This window comes from Aristolochia californica, unplaced genomic scaffold (genome assembly GCF_029961685.1).
Source record: "Aristolochia californica isolate CCGP_79_NKW_82.1479 unplaced genomic scaffold, dmAriCali1.0.hap1 SCAF_12, whole genome shotgun sequence".
NCBI classification, from domain to species: Eukaryota; Viridiplantae; Streptophyta; class Magnoliopsida; order Piperales; family Aristolochiaceae; genus Aristolochia; species Aristolochia californica.
This window is the reverse complement of record NW_027181793.1, coordinates 18132695-18150103: the sequence shown is the minus strand read 5'-3', so window position 1 is coordinate 18150103 and position 17409 is coordinate 18132695. Positions and strand designations below refer to the sequence as shown.

Here is a 17409-nt window from a genome sequence, read left to right as displayed (position 1 = left end):
CTTGTTAAGTTGTAGAATCTAGTTAACGCATTACGCAAAGGTCTACGATATATTGATTGTTGTTTCATTAAGGGTTATTTGGGGATTTCACACTTATATTTCGGTTGCCCTAATTTCCTCTTAGCAATTGGGAGCGTCGTTATAAGGGTGATTGATCATCATGAGTTGTGTGAGAGAGGCTAGAGAAAATACGCACATAATGATGTGTGTGACTTTCTCTTGTAAATTTCTTCTTCATCATAGTAAATAATTGCAGTGGCGAAAGGACAGGACATAGTCTCACCTTGAGGCAAACCTGTATAAATATTATGTGTTCCTGTTTGATTGTTTTTTCTTCTACGATTATTATTGCTCTTAATAGTATTGAATTAGGGTGTCTAATTCCTAATATTTCTTTCCTTTTTACTTTTATACTAGCAAACTAATCCACCAAAACTTATCATGTAGCCCTCTCATTAAGTGCCCAATACATGACCTTGCAACAGATAAGGCTCTCACCAGTCGCTTCACCCTTGCTTCCCATATACATTTTTACCGTTTCAGGAAACAGGAATAAAGAACAAACAGATTAAAAGAGACCAAGAGTGAAAAAAACAAATTAAGACTTGGAGTTTGGAGTCCAGATTTCTTTGAAAAAAAGTCACGTAAGAATGATTCCGTTGGTGTCGCCAGTGTTTGAACCTTCTCATGGATTGTTGCCATAACAAGGACACTCAATATTTTGAAAGCTTTAACTCATGACTTGGCCTTTTCATCTTCTTTTCTCCTTCTCACTACCACTGCAGGCATCTCCAGGTACTGTTATAAGACTTTGTATCAAAATAATGAAGCTCCTACACAACCTTTGATCATTCCATGCATTTGTAAAGATCACACTACATCAGGAGAGTAGACAATTGAATGCAACCACTAGAAAAACAACCAAGAAAATATTCTCAAACAGACCCGCTGCATGAAAACCAAGGATCATGAAACATAAGACACCAAGTACCATTTCACGATGATTCACTACCCAAAACCAACTACATCACAAATTTGAAAAGTTTAGCCTGCTTAAGGTTCTCAACTATGTCAATGGCGGAACCGATGGCGCCGACAATCGTTACGAGCAAAGAAAACATGCTCAAAGTCTGCAACGCCATCCATTTGCAGCTTCCCCTCTTGATCTTCACTTGAGCTATATGCATGCTCACCGGAAAGTATATCGTCAATGGCCAAAACGCTATCGAGCCGAGCAGTCCCACAATCGCATTGAAAAATGGGAACATCATCGCTATAAAGGTTGAGAGTATCACAAAGGCTGTTCGGAATAGTAGCTTGGACAGCCGGAATTGGAGAGACCTTGCCTTGGTGAAAGGCAACCTTACAGTGTAACTCTTGTGGAAGAAGCTTGCTGATGGCCAAATCGATGATAACCACTTCTCATGGATTGCAAATATGGGTTGAGCAAAAACCTGTAAACATTCCCACTTAGCTCTTCCACATATTCTTAGTAGCCAATTAATGGTATGTAAAAAGCTACTGTTACAACTGATTAGCCGTGGATAGGAGAAATCTATTCTTTTACTCTCCAACTTAAAATGTCTGCAGCAAGGGAATGGCAGTGTATTTGCATGAAGAAGGAAAATTTTCAGTGTTAAGTTACCAATGTTGTAAGAAATTACGTCATTCAAAGACCATCAAAATTATAATATAAATAATTGAAAGATATATCAAAGACTTATTAGTAAAATAATCCTACATTGGTTGGACTCGAGGAAAAATTGTGCCAAGAGTGTCCAACTAGCATAGAGACCGGCACTTGCTTCAGTGGAGACTTTTTCCCTCCTCTCCCATTGTTTTGGCTCCCGTGGATAGAGCCTCCACCGATTAAGAGGAACAGTGAGAGAAGCCGACTCTCACTTTGCCCCCTCTTCCCCCATTGTGGGGAGAAGAGGGGGATGGGGGAGACACCAAAACCATCAAAAACTTCTTGATTACGAGGACCTCTCCCCCACCCTAACTCAAGCAGGAAGACGAGAGAGAAGAGGGAGGAGCATGAACTCTCCAGCAATGCCTGCTAAAGTGAGTTAACATCTAGCCTTTATAAAATAATAAGCTAAATAAAATTTTAGATAAATAATAAAAATATAATTATAAAATTAATTATTATATTAATTTACAATATAATTATTTTTTATTAATATATAATAAATATGATATGTCAAATAAGATAATATTATATCAAATTTCATATTATGTTATACTATAGTATTTTATATATTTACTATAAACATTGAAATAAATTTTTATGCTATATTTCCAAATTCATACTATTTTAAAAATTAAAATTAATTCATTTTATAATTTAAATAATTACTTTGAAATTTTATATATGGTATTACATCGTATTAGGATATATAGTTATATGTTATAATTTTACCTAAATGTATATTATTTTATTTATATTTATAATATATTATTTTCTATGTAGTAATACTTATTTTGATATTATTTTAAAATTAATTACTAATATTATTTTTTTTAAATTCTTTGAGTTTTTATAATTTTTAGTATTCAAAAAATAAAAAAAATGGCATCTCTACATATGCATGTGAACAAGTCGAGATAACAAATTTAATTTTAAAAAACATATATAACCAAGAGAAAGAAAATCTTATTCACTGGAACCCACAAAAAAGAAAAAAAAAAGGAAAAGGGGAGAGAAAGTTATTTTCTGTTGTTTGGTAGTAATTCTCTCTTAATTAATAAATTTTCTTTCACAAAATGATGGAATTTGGTGAGAAAAGAAAAGAAATAGGAACATGAGAGAAAATCTTAATCATAAAATTTTAAAATATTGTTAAATTTATTTTCATTTTCATTTTCTACCATTTTTCTCTCATTTTTCATGGGCATCTAACCAAGAAAAAAAAACATTTCTTTCTCTTTCTGGCAATCCTATCATTGGTGGGACAAATAAACTAATGATTTTAGTACCTAGGTATATGTATATAAAAGATGTGTCAGCACCACCATGCATGGTGAGACAATAACAAATAAGAAAACTCTAATTTAGTTGGACTATATATATATATATATATATATATATTAAAGTAGGGGTCCACCTCTTTAACTCCTCTTCCTATTGGGATGAGGGGAGAGGTAGCCAATCTACCCTTCTCATGCAAGAGGGAAAGGAAGGGTAGTCGGCCCCCCACCCTCATAGAATTATGGGGGAAAAAATCTATCACCAAGCAAGGGAGAGGGAGATCCTCATCTACATACAAAAGAAGAAGGGTGAACTTGATGATCAAAGGTGATATATGGAGATTAGTATTAACGAACCGGTGATATATGGCTAGAAACATATTTTTGCATGATTAGGTGCATCATCTCAGTTGGATTGCCTTGTTTATTTTACTTAGTATAGCAAAAAATGTTAAGGAATAATCCCAGATAGATTAGTGATTACAAAGATCTTGAGTTTATTAGTTGGGAAAAAAATTTACTAAGTTAACTAATCCTTTCGGGATGGGCCTTGGACCCAACTTCACATAGTATCAGAGCAGGTACTCATATGTGGGCCTCTACCCAAATTATCTACTTGTAGAGCTACAAAAGAAGGTTTACACGTGAGGGGGGAGTATTAAGAAATAATCTCACATAGATTAGTGTACAAAGATCTTGAGTTTATTAGTTGGGAAAGAGATTTCCTAAGTTGGCTATTCATTTAGGGAGAGGCCGACTTCACAAAAAAGACAAAAACATGTGTAGTAAACAAGTTTCAAGTTAGATTTAGGTCTTGCTTATTTGATTCCTTTGTGTTTAGTGAGTACAAAGATCTTGAGTTTATTAGTTGGGAAAGAGATTTCCTAAGTTAACTAGTCATTTTTGGAATAGGTTTTGACCCAACTTCACAAAAAAGACAGACGCATGTGTAGTAAACAAGTTTCAAATTAGATTTAGGTCTTGGTTACTTGATTCTTTTGTGTTTAGGTAACATAAACAAACCAAGGTTGGTTTAGGTAAGTAAATAATAGCACCGAAAACACTTGAATTATAATATCTTTTCATGAAAGTGTATTAGAAGTCCAAAAAAATTCAGAATCAGAATGCATGGTGGGGAAGTTATTTCAGGCAGAAGAAGAAGAGAAAGAGGTTGAAACAGGGAGGAAAGAACTTCTAAAAGATTACCTGATAAGCCCCAGCCAAGTGAATAATAAGGGAAAGGTGGGCAATGAGGACAAGCCAAAAGGGCTGATAGAATCCAGTGAGTATGTTTCCTGGTGCTTTGTTTCCAAAAGCTGCATAACCCACACAACCCACAGATGCATAGAACAAGGTGGTGATGCCAATCCCATACACTGATGCTTTCTTCATAGTCTTATTCTCAGATGGAGGCGATTTTATGGTATCCTTCACAAACATATTCAAATCTTCAAAACACAGTTTTTCATCCCGATCTGTAAGCACAAAGGATTTTTTTTTTTTTTTAACCAAACTTTCTTGTATTTGTTCTTGTCTAATGGAGCAAAAAATCTCAGCAAAAAAGGAATGGGAAATTAAATTTTCCATGGCTCAAACCTGTATCTCAATCAAAAGCATGGAGTATGTGTAGGCAAAAGCAATATTGCCAAGTGCTTGAAATTCATGCCAGACTTTGGAAGGCGAAGAGATGCCATTTGCGCCAATCTCTTCTCCGAATAAGCTGCCTCTGATTTCATGGTTTGAGATGAGAAACTGAGCGCATAGATACAAGCCAATAAAGGAGTACGCGAAGGAGGTAGCGCTTGCTACCACCGACAGCACTGCAATCTTCTCCAAGTTTGGGAATTGAGAAAGTATAATCTCCATTGCTCCAAAGATGATCATAAATGTGTTTCCAGGAGCAGCGCCGCACTCGGCGAGGCTCCCCTTGTCACGGTAACAGCTGGTATATTTCAACGATCTGTTCTAGGAACGAAACATTTGCAGTCATTGTTTTGATATCGGAGAAGAGGAGGCGGAGGCGCGTCAATGGAAAGAAACTCACATCATGCTCATGGCGGCTGTAATGGTGTACCCGATCATCGTTCCCCAGAGCAAAGCATACTGCACGAAGCCGCAAACCAGAACATCGCTTTCGCCTGTCTAGGACATTAACATTTGTTTTGAGAAAAACGAAGGGTGATCAGATGAAATCAAACTGATAGAATCAAATGGTCAAACAGTTGATAGGTACGCAGATAGGAGCGGACGACGTCAATGTAAGTGTAGTTTCTTCTGCCAGTGAGCGGACCCGGATAGCGGTAGCAATCAGAGAGGAGAATAGCAGTGTAGTAGGTGACGAATGCGAAGGCGATGAGAACAACCGGGCCGAGAGCCCAACCCAACTGAGCCACACTCCATGGCAATGCGAGCACTCCTGAACCAAGAATTGCCGTCACTGCATGAGCAGTTGCTGTCCACAGAGTCCCTGAAACAGGCATCGCTCATCAGACTCCCCCATTATAGACTGACCCATGAATCCAAGATGGAATATCAATATCCATGCATGCATGCATGCTCTCTCTGATTAGTTTGCTGTGTACAACTTGAATCCACAGATGGCGATGCAGACGATGCATGTATATATATTTATACCTTCTAAATCAAAATTCATATTCAAATACATGCCAGTCGATGGCGAATTTAGTTAGTCTTGAGAGGATTTAAGAAGTAGTTCACCTGTTCTGGTTCGACCGTCGTCGTCCCCGATCTCCATTGACAAAGAAATAAAGAACAGAATTGAGAAGAGGAGAGCTGAAGGTCCGTTCTATTGCAAGCCCCCATTAACTACTCTAATCTGCTGCTTTTATTATCGACACAGACAAAAATGGACACGAGGAGAGCCTCCCAAACTACGTGTCGAACGAGTTCACGACTGCAATCTGCTTTTTCACCTCACCCTCTTAAATGCCACCATGAAACCGTCTCCATTTGTACTCCACAATTCCTTGTTTTCAAACCCAATTTGAACTCTGCTAGCATCTCACCGTAAACAGACTTGATCACTTACCTCCATCTTTCCTCTGTCCTATGCACGATGCATGCATGACAGAGTTTAAGGAATACGAGTTATAGCACTCTTACAAATATTGACTGAATTCAAATTTGACTTTGATGCTAGAACTCGAGATGTTCTTCAATTATGCTAGAAATCTTCATTTTAGCTTTGAAGTTTTAGACCTTGAGATAAAATCTTCATTTTAGCTTTAAAGTTTTAGACGTTCTCGAAGTTGAAGTATATGAAATACTAGATTTATAAATTATTAACTCAATTAAGTTTTTTTATCATAAAAAATAATGTGGGAGTCAACAACTTAAACAGAGATGTAGGAAGGTGGGGTACACCAAGACCCATACCCTTCTCATAGCTATTCTGAACATCCAATACTTAGGTGGCTTTGGTGTCATAGTTAGACTCAATACATGCGGCGTAGACCTTGTCCTCCATCTTTTGTACCTAGTATTAGTAATTTGTTTACGTCTATTTCAAAAATAAATAAAGCAAGAAAATGATTCTACCCACATGAACATTTCTAGCCCCTTCAAATGGCCATCCAATGCCTCTATGGTGTTATTGAACAAGTCTACTATATTATCATCCTAACCCTATAAAAGTAAGATAAAATAAAGTCACATATATTTATTAGGAAGAAATACAAATAATTTGGACCATCGTGAATGTTGGATTCTCTTTGTTATAATGTTCTCATAAAAAATGTCAATATTAGAATTTTAAAAAAAAATACTTGATACTTCCGGTCCATAAAGACATTCTGGCATATCCAATTCTAATCCTTTATAGAAACCCTTTCATAGTGGTGGTGCACCACCTCTTCAGGATCCTAAGACTTCTAAAACCACTAATGTTGATTATTCTAGTGATCGTTAACCATGTGACCCCAAGTCACCTTACAAGCACGTCAAACCTATGCATCATTGCAACAATCTAACTGATTTTTTTCTTGAATAAAATAAATAAAATATAATAAAATTAGGGGTGGCATCAAGTCGAGTCGAGCCAAACTCGAACTTGCATAAGTTCGAGTTGGGCATGATTTAAATATTTCGAACTCGAGCTAGAGTTGAGCCCAACCTCGAGCCTAAAATTGTAATCGAGTTCGAACCAAGTTTGAGATTCAACCTATATTTAAAACTTTGCATAAAACACATATCATCTAAGGTGGAACTTTTTACCCATCTTCATAAAGTAAGGATTTTTGTCAAAGTTTCTCTGGTTCCCTTGTAATAGAAGGTATTTTTTTATGGTCATATCATTGTTCTGATAAGCACAGGTTCCACAAGTTCATACATTGCGTAGAGCAAATTCAGTGGTTGACTATTTAGCAAAACATGGAGTTGATCATGGCAAGTACATTTCCATTTGATGTTTGAAGGGTAAAGGCTAGCCCCTCCATATCAAATATACCAAATAATCCTAGAATTGGAAAGAAATAAGAAACTACAGGACTCAACCAACCTCACAACTTAAAATTTCTTGATCCACATAAGCATTAATTATAGAACAATTAACAGTTTACAAAGAAATAAGATATATCTTTTACCTAGTTCAATTACAAAGTAATTGCTATTATTTATGCTACTCAATAACTTTTTAGGTACTTAAAAAACTATAAACAATTAACTTTAAAAAATAAAAATCTCATAACAGTTCTTTTCTCGATATTAAATTGGGTCCAAGGCCTATCCCAAAATGATTAGCCAACTTAGGAAACCCAACTAATAAACTCAAGATCTTTGTATTCACTAATCCATGTGGGACAATTCCTTAACAACCCCCCCCCCCCTCCTCACGTGTAGGCACTTGGATAATTTGGGTGGAGGCCCTCACGTGTAGGCACATGGATAATTTAGGTAGAGACATACATACGAGTACTTGCTCTGATACCATGTTGAATTTGGTCCAAGACCTATCCCTAAATGACTAGCCAACTTAGGAAATCTCTTTCCCAACTAATAAACTCAAGATCTTTGTATTCACTAATCCATATGGGACTATTTTGGGATAGGCCTTGGACCCAATTTAACACTCAATTAAACTAGTGAGTCACTGAAAGAAACAAAAACAATACAGAGAGCACAGGGGCTCAAGAAACAAGGAAAGATATGTCCATTGTAACTCAAATGAGTACAGTGCGGCATTGATAGAGAACTCAACACACTATAAAGAAAAAACAAGAAACTATGATATTCTAGCCTAACGGTTTTCACATGCACATATTGTCAAACAAGTGGTTAGCACTATAACAGATACATATATTGGTAACTAACAATGACAGTCCTCAGAGCATTGAATTTGTCCAAACTATTGAAGGTTTTCTAAGCGTCGGACCTCCACATGAAGACCACTCGAGCACAACCTAAGTCCTCTAGCACTTCTGTCTCTGATTTATTAAGCTCCCTAAATTTGTCAAATATTGTAATCAAATCTTCATTTGAAGGGAAAGTGGTACTTGGCTAAATGTCAGGAGAATGACGGTTGGACCACCTCCGTTAACTTCCTTGTGGTTTTGCCTCAGTATGAGAGTAAACATTAGCATTGTCAAGTGTGCCAATTTTTTCAGAAGCTCACTCTCTGGTTCTCTTCCCAGAAGCATCAGAATTCTCTTCTTCTCCTAGCTTCCATTTTTTATGTTCCTCTTTACCTTCAGTCTCCTTATTCCCTTCTAAATGTTTATTTCTCGGCTGCATAATATTATTGGGCTTGGTTAATGATGATATCTTCTTTCGACTAAAAGACCCTTCTCCTCCACGATGATCACTTGTTAAAGATCGAAGAGGAAGAACATTGATCTTTCAATTTTTGCATGCCCCGGATCCTCGATTCCATTCTCCTAACATCGAAGGTTGTCATTGCCGAATCCCCCAAATCCCTGATTCCTCGAATCCCGAAGTGTCGTTAAGTAATGAGCCGGTTTGTGAGCTTCTAAATTGAACCATGCTTTACTTGAGATCGGCTCATTAACTTTAACGATCCTGATCTCGATCTCGAATTCAATTTGAGTTCGAGATAAATCAAATTGAGCAGAGCCAAGCTCATGCTACTTGCGAACCGACTCAGTTCGATGCCACACCTAAATACAATCAAGATATCAAACATAACATTAACCAAGACATATACAATAAGATAGCATAAAGAAATTAGTATTGCCATAATCACATCACACATCTCAAAGAAATGTACATCCTGTATGAAGATGGGCTCAAGCCGACACGACCAAGGAAGGCCCACATATCCAAGTGTGTTGGAAGATGGGCCCAAGCCCATAAGATATGGGACCCACCATGATCATGTGAGGTGGCACAAGAAGTCTTACACAATAAGAAGTCTAACAAAGCCACAATTATTATGGAAGTAGGTCTCATTGAGGAGTTTCAGTTTAAAATTTTTTTAGTCATGTTAATCTTCTATTTATATTGGGTTATTTAATTATGCTAGGACTTATCTTTAAGTGTTAGAGTTTGGGTGTAATTGTGACAAATATAGTTTAATTGTAATTGGACTCTACTACATTCCTCTATTATAAATAGAGTTTCATGTACTCTGATTACAATAAGTCAATAAAGTATTTCTCTTTTCCATAAATTCAACATGGTATCAGAGCAGGTTATGTGAGTTGACTCGGTCAACCCACAGAGGTAATGTGATCTTTTCTGATTTATTATCTCAAACAGTTTAGGTTCGTATTTCTCTTTTTTCAGTCCATATACTAGTTATTTGATTTACGTTTTTACCTCTATAATGAGATTTTTATATTACATATTATATATTTACGGAAAGACATTCGAGTCTACTTTTCAAGGAAAAATGATTTTTTGTAATCGGAGTTATGTACAAAGAGAAATTGATATTTGAAGCAACAAAGGTTAGATTGCAAAAGAGGTTCATGCAACAGCACAAAGCTTCAACTTCCAAGCTATTTTATGCTATCAATAACATTACTTTATATAGAGAATTATATATCAAAAGAAAGATATGTAAGCCTATTTTATTACCTATTCAACCAATTCTCGATCTGAGTTTTTTATATAGATATATTGATCTTGTAAGTGTCAATGGTCATGCAGGAAAAGGGGAAAGAATACTTAGTTCAGCCAGATTACAAAGACCAAAATATATCAGATTATATATCTCAATAGAAGTATATTTTATGAAGAGAAGTTACTTGGATGAAATTTATTTAAGTCTAGTTTTATAAGGAGAAAGTTTCATGTCAATTTGATCTATATTTAAAGATATATTCTCATTGGAAGAATATATTGCATTGAAAAATCAGAATTTAAGCCAATTGTTTTGCATCACTTTTTTGAGTTGTTGTTATTGATTAAATTATTAATAAATCTATGTTATTTGGTTCAAGCTAGGATCACTGACATTTGTTATGGTCCTGGGGTTAAGTACCTATGTTTATCTCTCCTAACAGGTCGGTCTTTTGGGTAGTATTGGTTAGGTGTTTAACATTTGGTATCAGAGCAGGCGCTACGTTTCGACTTCGAGTCCCCGCGTGCGCAGGTGGACCGCACGCTCCTAGCGGGGCGCCATAAGGGAGTATGAGCTCCTGACCCGGTCCCCGTTGCTGTGTTAAGGCCGCCGTAGTCATTGGCTCGGGAGGGTGAGGTGTACTGTTATAGTCCTGGGGTTAACTACCTATGCCTTCCGCTCCTAACAGGCCGATCTTTTGGGTAGTATTGGCTAGGTGCTTAACAACATTACCTCCCAACTTGAGGGGGAGAAGTACAAGAAAAAAGTATTTTATTCCATATGTTGTGCAAAGAAAATTGAAGATCAAGAATCCTGACTCGCAGTAATAATTGTGGTAATTATTGGTGATACTTGACTCAGCTCGACTCGATTCTATTTCTCGGGCTGGATTATTATTTTGAGGTATTCACAACATATTATTTGGTGCAGATACTCGCATTGAATTATTTCATGGTTTACAAGGATTTTTATTATTTTGGTTTGTGTTATATGGGTCTAGGCCCATTTCAACTGCAGCTATTGTTTCTCTTTGGATGAGACATTATTATTGAAGAAGTGGTGGTTGCAGCATCCTATCTTCCTGGTTATTTGACAACCTTACTCCTCCCATCCATTATTTGAATCTCACATACATCTTTGGGCCAACCTTTTGCCTGTTGCTTCGGTTGGGAGTTTAAGTCATCACGTACATGGGTGTTTTAAGTCTATTGAGACTTATATATATATATATATATATATATATATATATATATATATATATATATATAGAGAGAGAGAGAGAGAGAGAGAGATATCGTCGTCTTGTGAATGACAGGCATTACCCACTTATCATGTCCTTTATTGTCGTCTTGTAAATGACAAGCATTTATCACCCATTTCTACTTGTGAGAGTTGGTACTCGGGTTGGGACACCGTGATGGAGGAGCTTGTTACTACATATATGTTACCCACTCACACCCCCCCCCCCCCCCCCCCCCCCTCCTCCTTAATTGGCATTTATTTCTCCTACCACTTGAGAGTCGTTGTCCTATGGAAGAACACAGTGATGGAGGAGTTTTTACTATATTTCTGAGCACTACGTATAGACCCACTACCTACGAAAGATAGGAGTGCCACTACCTGAGAATGATAGGAGTGTACCCTATATCCAGCATGGGTTATGACTGGAGTATGGAGTGATGTCATATGGCTTAGAATAATTTTACTCTCATTTATCTTATGCTAGTTGGGCCTCATGGAAAAGAGCACCAGCGTGAGGGGGAGTGTTGGAAGATATGGAAGATAACCATTTTATACAAGAAGATCATATACATCATTTACAGCAAGTTGGGAGTTTATGATGTTCTCCCACCCCCAGCTTGAGGGGCAGTGTTGGTAAATGGGACCAAGCCCACAAGACCAAGGAAGGCCCACATATCCAAGAGTGTTGGAAAATGGGCCCAAACCCATAAGATATGAGACCCACCATGATCACGTGAGGTGGCATAAGAAATCTTACACAATAAGGAGTCTAACAAAGCCACAATTATTATGGAAACAGGTCTCATAGAGGAGTTTCAGTTTAAAGGTGTTTTAGTCATGTTAATTTTCTATTTATATTGGGTTATTTAATTATGTTAGGACTTATCTTCAAGTGTTAGAATTAGGGTGTAATTAGGACAAAGGTAGTTTAATTGTAATTGGACTCTACTACCTTCCTCTATTATAAATAGAGGTTCATGTACTTTGATTACAATAAGTCAATGAAGTATTTCTCTTTTCCAAAATTCAACACATCTTTACCACCTTCTTCAATGAATGGGTCCTAGTGAAATTTTAGGGGAGAGAAATAATTTATTGATTATGTGTTAACTAAGCACAATGGGTTGTATTTATAATAAAGAGAACACATATAATCAGAGTAAAATTGGACTATCATTTCTTAGTTACACTCATAATGAAACTTCTAATTAGAAAAAGTGAATAACTATTAAACATAACTGATAACACTAAAAGACCTCCTTGTGTAAGACTTCCTCCTATGAAACTCTTATAAGACTCTTCCATATTAATTCATCATTTGTGATATTTTCTTACCATGAGAGTCATTTAAGAATCTTCCATAATTATCTCTTTAACACTCCCCCTCAAAATGGTGTTGTAAACTTCGGCTAGCAAAGAAAAATTCTTGGACTTCAATTATCTTTGGTTTTCAATGCTTTGGGTTTGATAAAAACCGGTTTTATGTAAAAGCACAAATGAACCATCCTTAGTGTGGGGGACTAATTGTAATTTGGGGAGTATTTTTTTTAGAAATTCTAAGGGGCCACCTTGAGGGTAAAAGTAGCAAGGATTTTGCTCTCTATAAAATCTAGGGGGTGCCATTTGTGGGGCTACTCTTGTAATTTATTGGGCATTTCAAAAGAGTCCTAGATAGAGTTTTAGATAAAGATAGAGTTTTGAGTCTTAGTTGTTGAAAGAGTGCTAGTGGGAATCTGTCTTATCTTTTGAGTCACTGTAGGATTTTTTATCATCTTCTTTTTTTCATGTACAAGCTAAACAATAATAAAGAGCTTCGCTCAGGGTAAAGGGGAGCAAAAATTCTAAAATAATTTATTTTATTTTGATTTCCTATTTCTTCCTTCTCCAATTTGTGTAATAGCTCGTCTCTTCTCTTTTATCCTCTCTTCTTTTCTCTTTTCTACTACTCTCTCTATCTCCTTTTGTCCCTATACTTTGCGTCTCTCTCTTCCCATCTCACTTATTCAAACCAACCACAATCTTTCAACTCTTTTGTTCACTTTTTAAGAAACGATAGGGACCTTTCACAAGGGGGTTCTATCAGGTTTGAATAAACACTTTGAAGAACCTAAATTCTTCATCTTTTGTTCTCCTCCTTAGATATTCTACATTATTGGTCACATACAAAATTTATACAACAACTCGTGAAATTTTTTATTGTAGGCTTCCCAATACCTCTCCTTGTCTACTTCTTCTACGTCTCCCCATCAAGTGGGGGACCACTCTTTTTTTTAAGAGGTTTAGCTTGCACAAAATAAATATGGGAGAAAAATCCACACCTATCCAAACGATGAAACTTCAAACACTAGCCAAAGCCGTCTAAGTTTGAAAAAAAAAAAAAACCTTTTTTCAATTACAAAGAGAAAATAGCCCAATTATATGACATAAAAAATATACTACTCACTAAAATCACCTAAACTTCTTTGACTCACGCTAGATGTTGAGCGCATTCTTATACTTCGCTGGTAATAAGTCAATAGGCATTGTTTTGAAGTGATGAAAAACAAAAGATGATAAATTGAAGAAATACTAAGATTTAACAGGTTACTAAAAAAATTCTAGAGGACTAGAAAAATGACCATTTTTTTTTGGAAATTTTGGGGAGACCGCAACAATGGAACCATAAAATTAACAAACAAGTTGGACCATGTATAACTTCAAAGAAATTTTTTGGGGTGTAATTTAGGTTAAATTTCTCGAAGATGACTACACGAAAAATAAGTAATCGAAATAGACAAGCAAAAACAACACTAGAGAGGGGACCCAAGCCAAAGCACCTCGTGCAATCTCCCCTCAAGACCAAGAAATAATAATTTTATCCGAGCTTGTGAGAAATGAGTGCATAGTTCTCCCCATATAGGCCTAATGACCTGACATAAAAAAATTGCAATCAAATTTCCCAGCTTAGCGAGTTTGTGTTATAGGCTCTCTCGGTTTCTCCTTAAGCCGTTAGATAAAACTTTTTTTTTCTATGAATTTTAGTCGTCAGTGATGGTCGATGTATGTGAAGGGTTGGAAAAATTCTAAGCAAGCGATTATGAAGTTCGTGGATGAGGGGGGAGAGAGAGATCTGAAATCTTGGGTTTGGGGAACTGTCAAGCGCCAATGGCACCAATGAAGTACGGAGGAGAGAGAGATCTGAAATCTTGGATTTGGGAAACTGTCAAGCGGCAATGGCAGCCGCAGATGGAGTGGAGGATTGATGGTGTAGGGTCGGGATTTGGGTGATGAGTTTCGGTTCTAAATTTCAGGATTTCCAATTGTAGGCTAGGGATTGCAGGATTTATGATTGTAGTAGGCACAATCGACATTGGCATTGGCTGCTTTTTAGCAGGCTCGATCTAGAATTTTGAGAGCCATTACTCTTCTTCACCACAAAAACAAGAAGAGAAACAGAGAGACCATGGCGATGGAGCAGAAGAAGAAACCAAAATCAAATCAGCAACCGGGAGTTCGTCTCCACACTTCCATTGAAGCGGACACTGAAGCAGCTCTCCAGAAAGATTCAACAGGTAGTGTTTGAAGGTCATGTCCCGGGCAATAAATCCCGTGCCTGAGACGGTTGTCTCCGATCGCCACCCGCCGCTGCAGATGACTGCTTCAAAGGAGTAAACACTTTTTCCCCTTCGATTTTATTCTCGAAACGCAACAGGGTGATGATTCTCCCCCTCTCGAGAACAAATTCAGGGATTTCTAGCAAGTTTGAAGCCGCTAAACAATGAGAACTAACAACACTTTGAGAGACTGATTTCTATAAGACTCTTAATTAATCTTTTGTGAGATTTCCTTACCATGAGAGTCGTGTAAGACTTTTTCATAATTACTTGATGTATCTAGATATATAATGATGGTGGAAACCACGTTGATGTCACCACTAACCCTTGTCACTTTTGTTTGAGACTAGTGAACAACCACCACAAGTAAAAGAGACTTGGGTGCGCCCTCTATCTTTTTTGACCAAAGAAGAATACAAGAATAAAAAGCAAATCCAGCTTTATTAGCATTGTGAACATGCTTTTGCCCATTGTGGAGTACATACTTTATAGTGGGGTATGGGAAAAGGAGTCCACCCATCTCAGCTTCGTTTCTTATTATTGGAGTTTGATTGAACTTGTCTCAATATAGCTTCATTACAATCTTCACCCATGGGTGAGTCTTTTTCTTAAGTATTGATGACACATGTATTTTGCATTTGGTCTAAGTTATCCTATATTGAGTCAAATTTAAAAACATCTTCAGGGTTCTCAATTTTATCCACTTTCTTGGTTTTTTTGTCTGTCGTACAAAAGCGAAATAACAAATCTTATCCTTATATGTAATCGGGTAATTTTACTCGCTTATTGTTTTACCATTTATTAAACGGAATGAAAATAGTTAATACTTAATTTCTACTTGTTTACCCGTGTACCATTTATATAAGGGTATTATTATAGAATATTATAAACATGTTACAATTTTTTTTCTAATTATAAGGATTTTTATATTTTTCACCCTTTTTACACGTTTATCCAATTGTTAACTGGGTAAATGAATGGAACTAAAATGCCTTAAAAATAATCGGATGGAACAGATACAAGATACAAAAATAGTAATCGGAATTTCGTTTCATCTATATAATATTCATGCCCCTAAATATCACAAGTCCTACACACCCTTTTTTTTTCCTTTTTTGTCTTTATCGGTCATAGTGGATAACTTATCTTTTGTGCTTAAAAGGAAAATGATTAATTAGTATTAGATGTATTATTCATGGTTAATTCGCTTAAAATTTTTACTCACCTAGAAAAAGAGAATATACTTTTTTATATTAATGTGTCTTTTCGGAATGAAAATAGAAAATACTAAGTTATTATTATACTTTTTGTATATAACTATGTAGGAGGACCCTTTTTCATATGTTGTTATATGACCTTTTACTGTCTTCGGATATTATTAACATGTTACTATTTTTTTGTTTTTTTAAACCCTTTTTACACTTTTATCCTGTTGTTAACTGGGTAAATAAATAGAACCAAAATGCCTTAAAAATAATCAGATGGAACAAATATGAAATACAACAATGGTAATCGGACTAATGTATAGAAGAGACTATTCCATTTCATCTATATAATATTCATGCCTCTAAATATCGCAAGTCCCACACACCCTTTTTTTCCCCTTTTTGTCTTTGTCGATCATAGTGGATAACTTAGCCTTTGTGCTTAAAAAAAATTGATTAATTCGCTTAAAAATTTTAATCACCTAGAAAAAGAGAATATACTTTTTTTATATTAATGTGTCTTATCGGAATGAAAATAGTTATCACCAAATTTCTATTTGTTTACCAGTTATTTAAGGGTATTATATAATTTATTTATATAACTATATAGGGGGACCCTTTTTCATATGTTATTATATGATTTTTTACTGTCTTCTGATATTATAAACTACTATTTTTAAAAAAAAAATTTAAGGATTTTTTATATTTTAAATTTTTTTACAATTTTTAAACCCTTTTTACATGTTTATCCGGTTGTTAACTAGGTAAATAAATGGAACCATAATGCCTTAAAAATAATCGAATGGAACAAATACGGATATTGCAAGTCCTTTGTTGAAACCATTGCACTAAAAGGCTCGAACCTCTTAGGAAAGCAACCTCATGGATCTTATATAAGGACTGGCCCGGTCGATACAAATAAATATTCCAAAACTCTCCCGCACAGGAAAAACCCGGATACCATGTTAAAACCATTGCACTAAAAAGCTCGAACCTATTAGGAAAGCAACCCCACAGATGTTATACAAGGACTAACCCGATCGATACAAACAAATATTCCAACTTCCCCCACAACCTTTTTTACTTTTTTGTCTTTTTTGGTCATAGTGAATAACTTAGCATTTGTGCTTAAAATAAAATTGATTAATTAGTATTAGATGTATTCAACTAAGTAAATATTTTATATTTAAGTATATTATTTATTTTATTCCTTATATGGTTATACTACTTGTCTTCTTCTATATATTGTATGGCGTTTTCCGCCTCCTCACTTTTTCAGGTGGTTTCAACTATCCAACTAAGCGCCAAACCGTGCGCTGACGTTGTCGACCACTTTCTTTCTTTCTTTTTTTCTTTTTTC

General features: G+C 35.9%; 1 protein-coding gene across 1 annotated transcript; it reads right to left on the bottom strand.

The window, feature by feature from the left end:
• Nucleotides 1-980: 980 nt before the first annotated feature.
• Nucleotides 981-5725, bottom strand: LOC137945171 (amino acid permease 8-like). The gene is made up of 6 exons (XM_068790944.1): nt 5689-5725; nt 5204-5437; nt 5015-5108; nt 4567-4930; nt 4177-4398; nt 981-1454 (listed from the first exon to the last, which is right to left on the bottom strand). Exons 1-6 carry the CDS (start codon nt 5723-5725, stop codon nt 1023-1025), a joined length of 1383 nt encoding a protein of 460 aa, XP_068647045.1. The 3' UTR covers nt 981-1022.
• Between the last annotated feature and the right edge of the window lie 11684 nt (nt 5726-17409).

Excerpts from the sequence above, each read along its gene's own strand:
- LOC137945171 (XM_068790944.1), bottom strand. The coding sequence starts at position 5,725 with ATGGAGATCGGGGACGACGACGGTCGAACCAGAACAG. Across the intron at positions 5,109-5,203 it reads CGTCGTCCGCTCCTATCTGC|GCGAAAGCGATGTTCTGGTT; the intron begins GTACCTATCAAC and ends TGTCCTAGACAG. Across the intron at positions 4,931-5,014 it reads ACAGCCGCCATGAGCATGAT|ATCGTTGAAATATACCAGCT; the intron begins GTGAGTTTCTTT and ends TTCCTAGAACAG.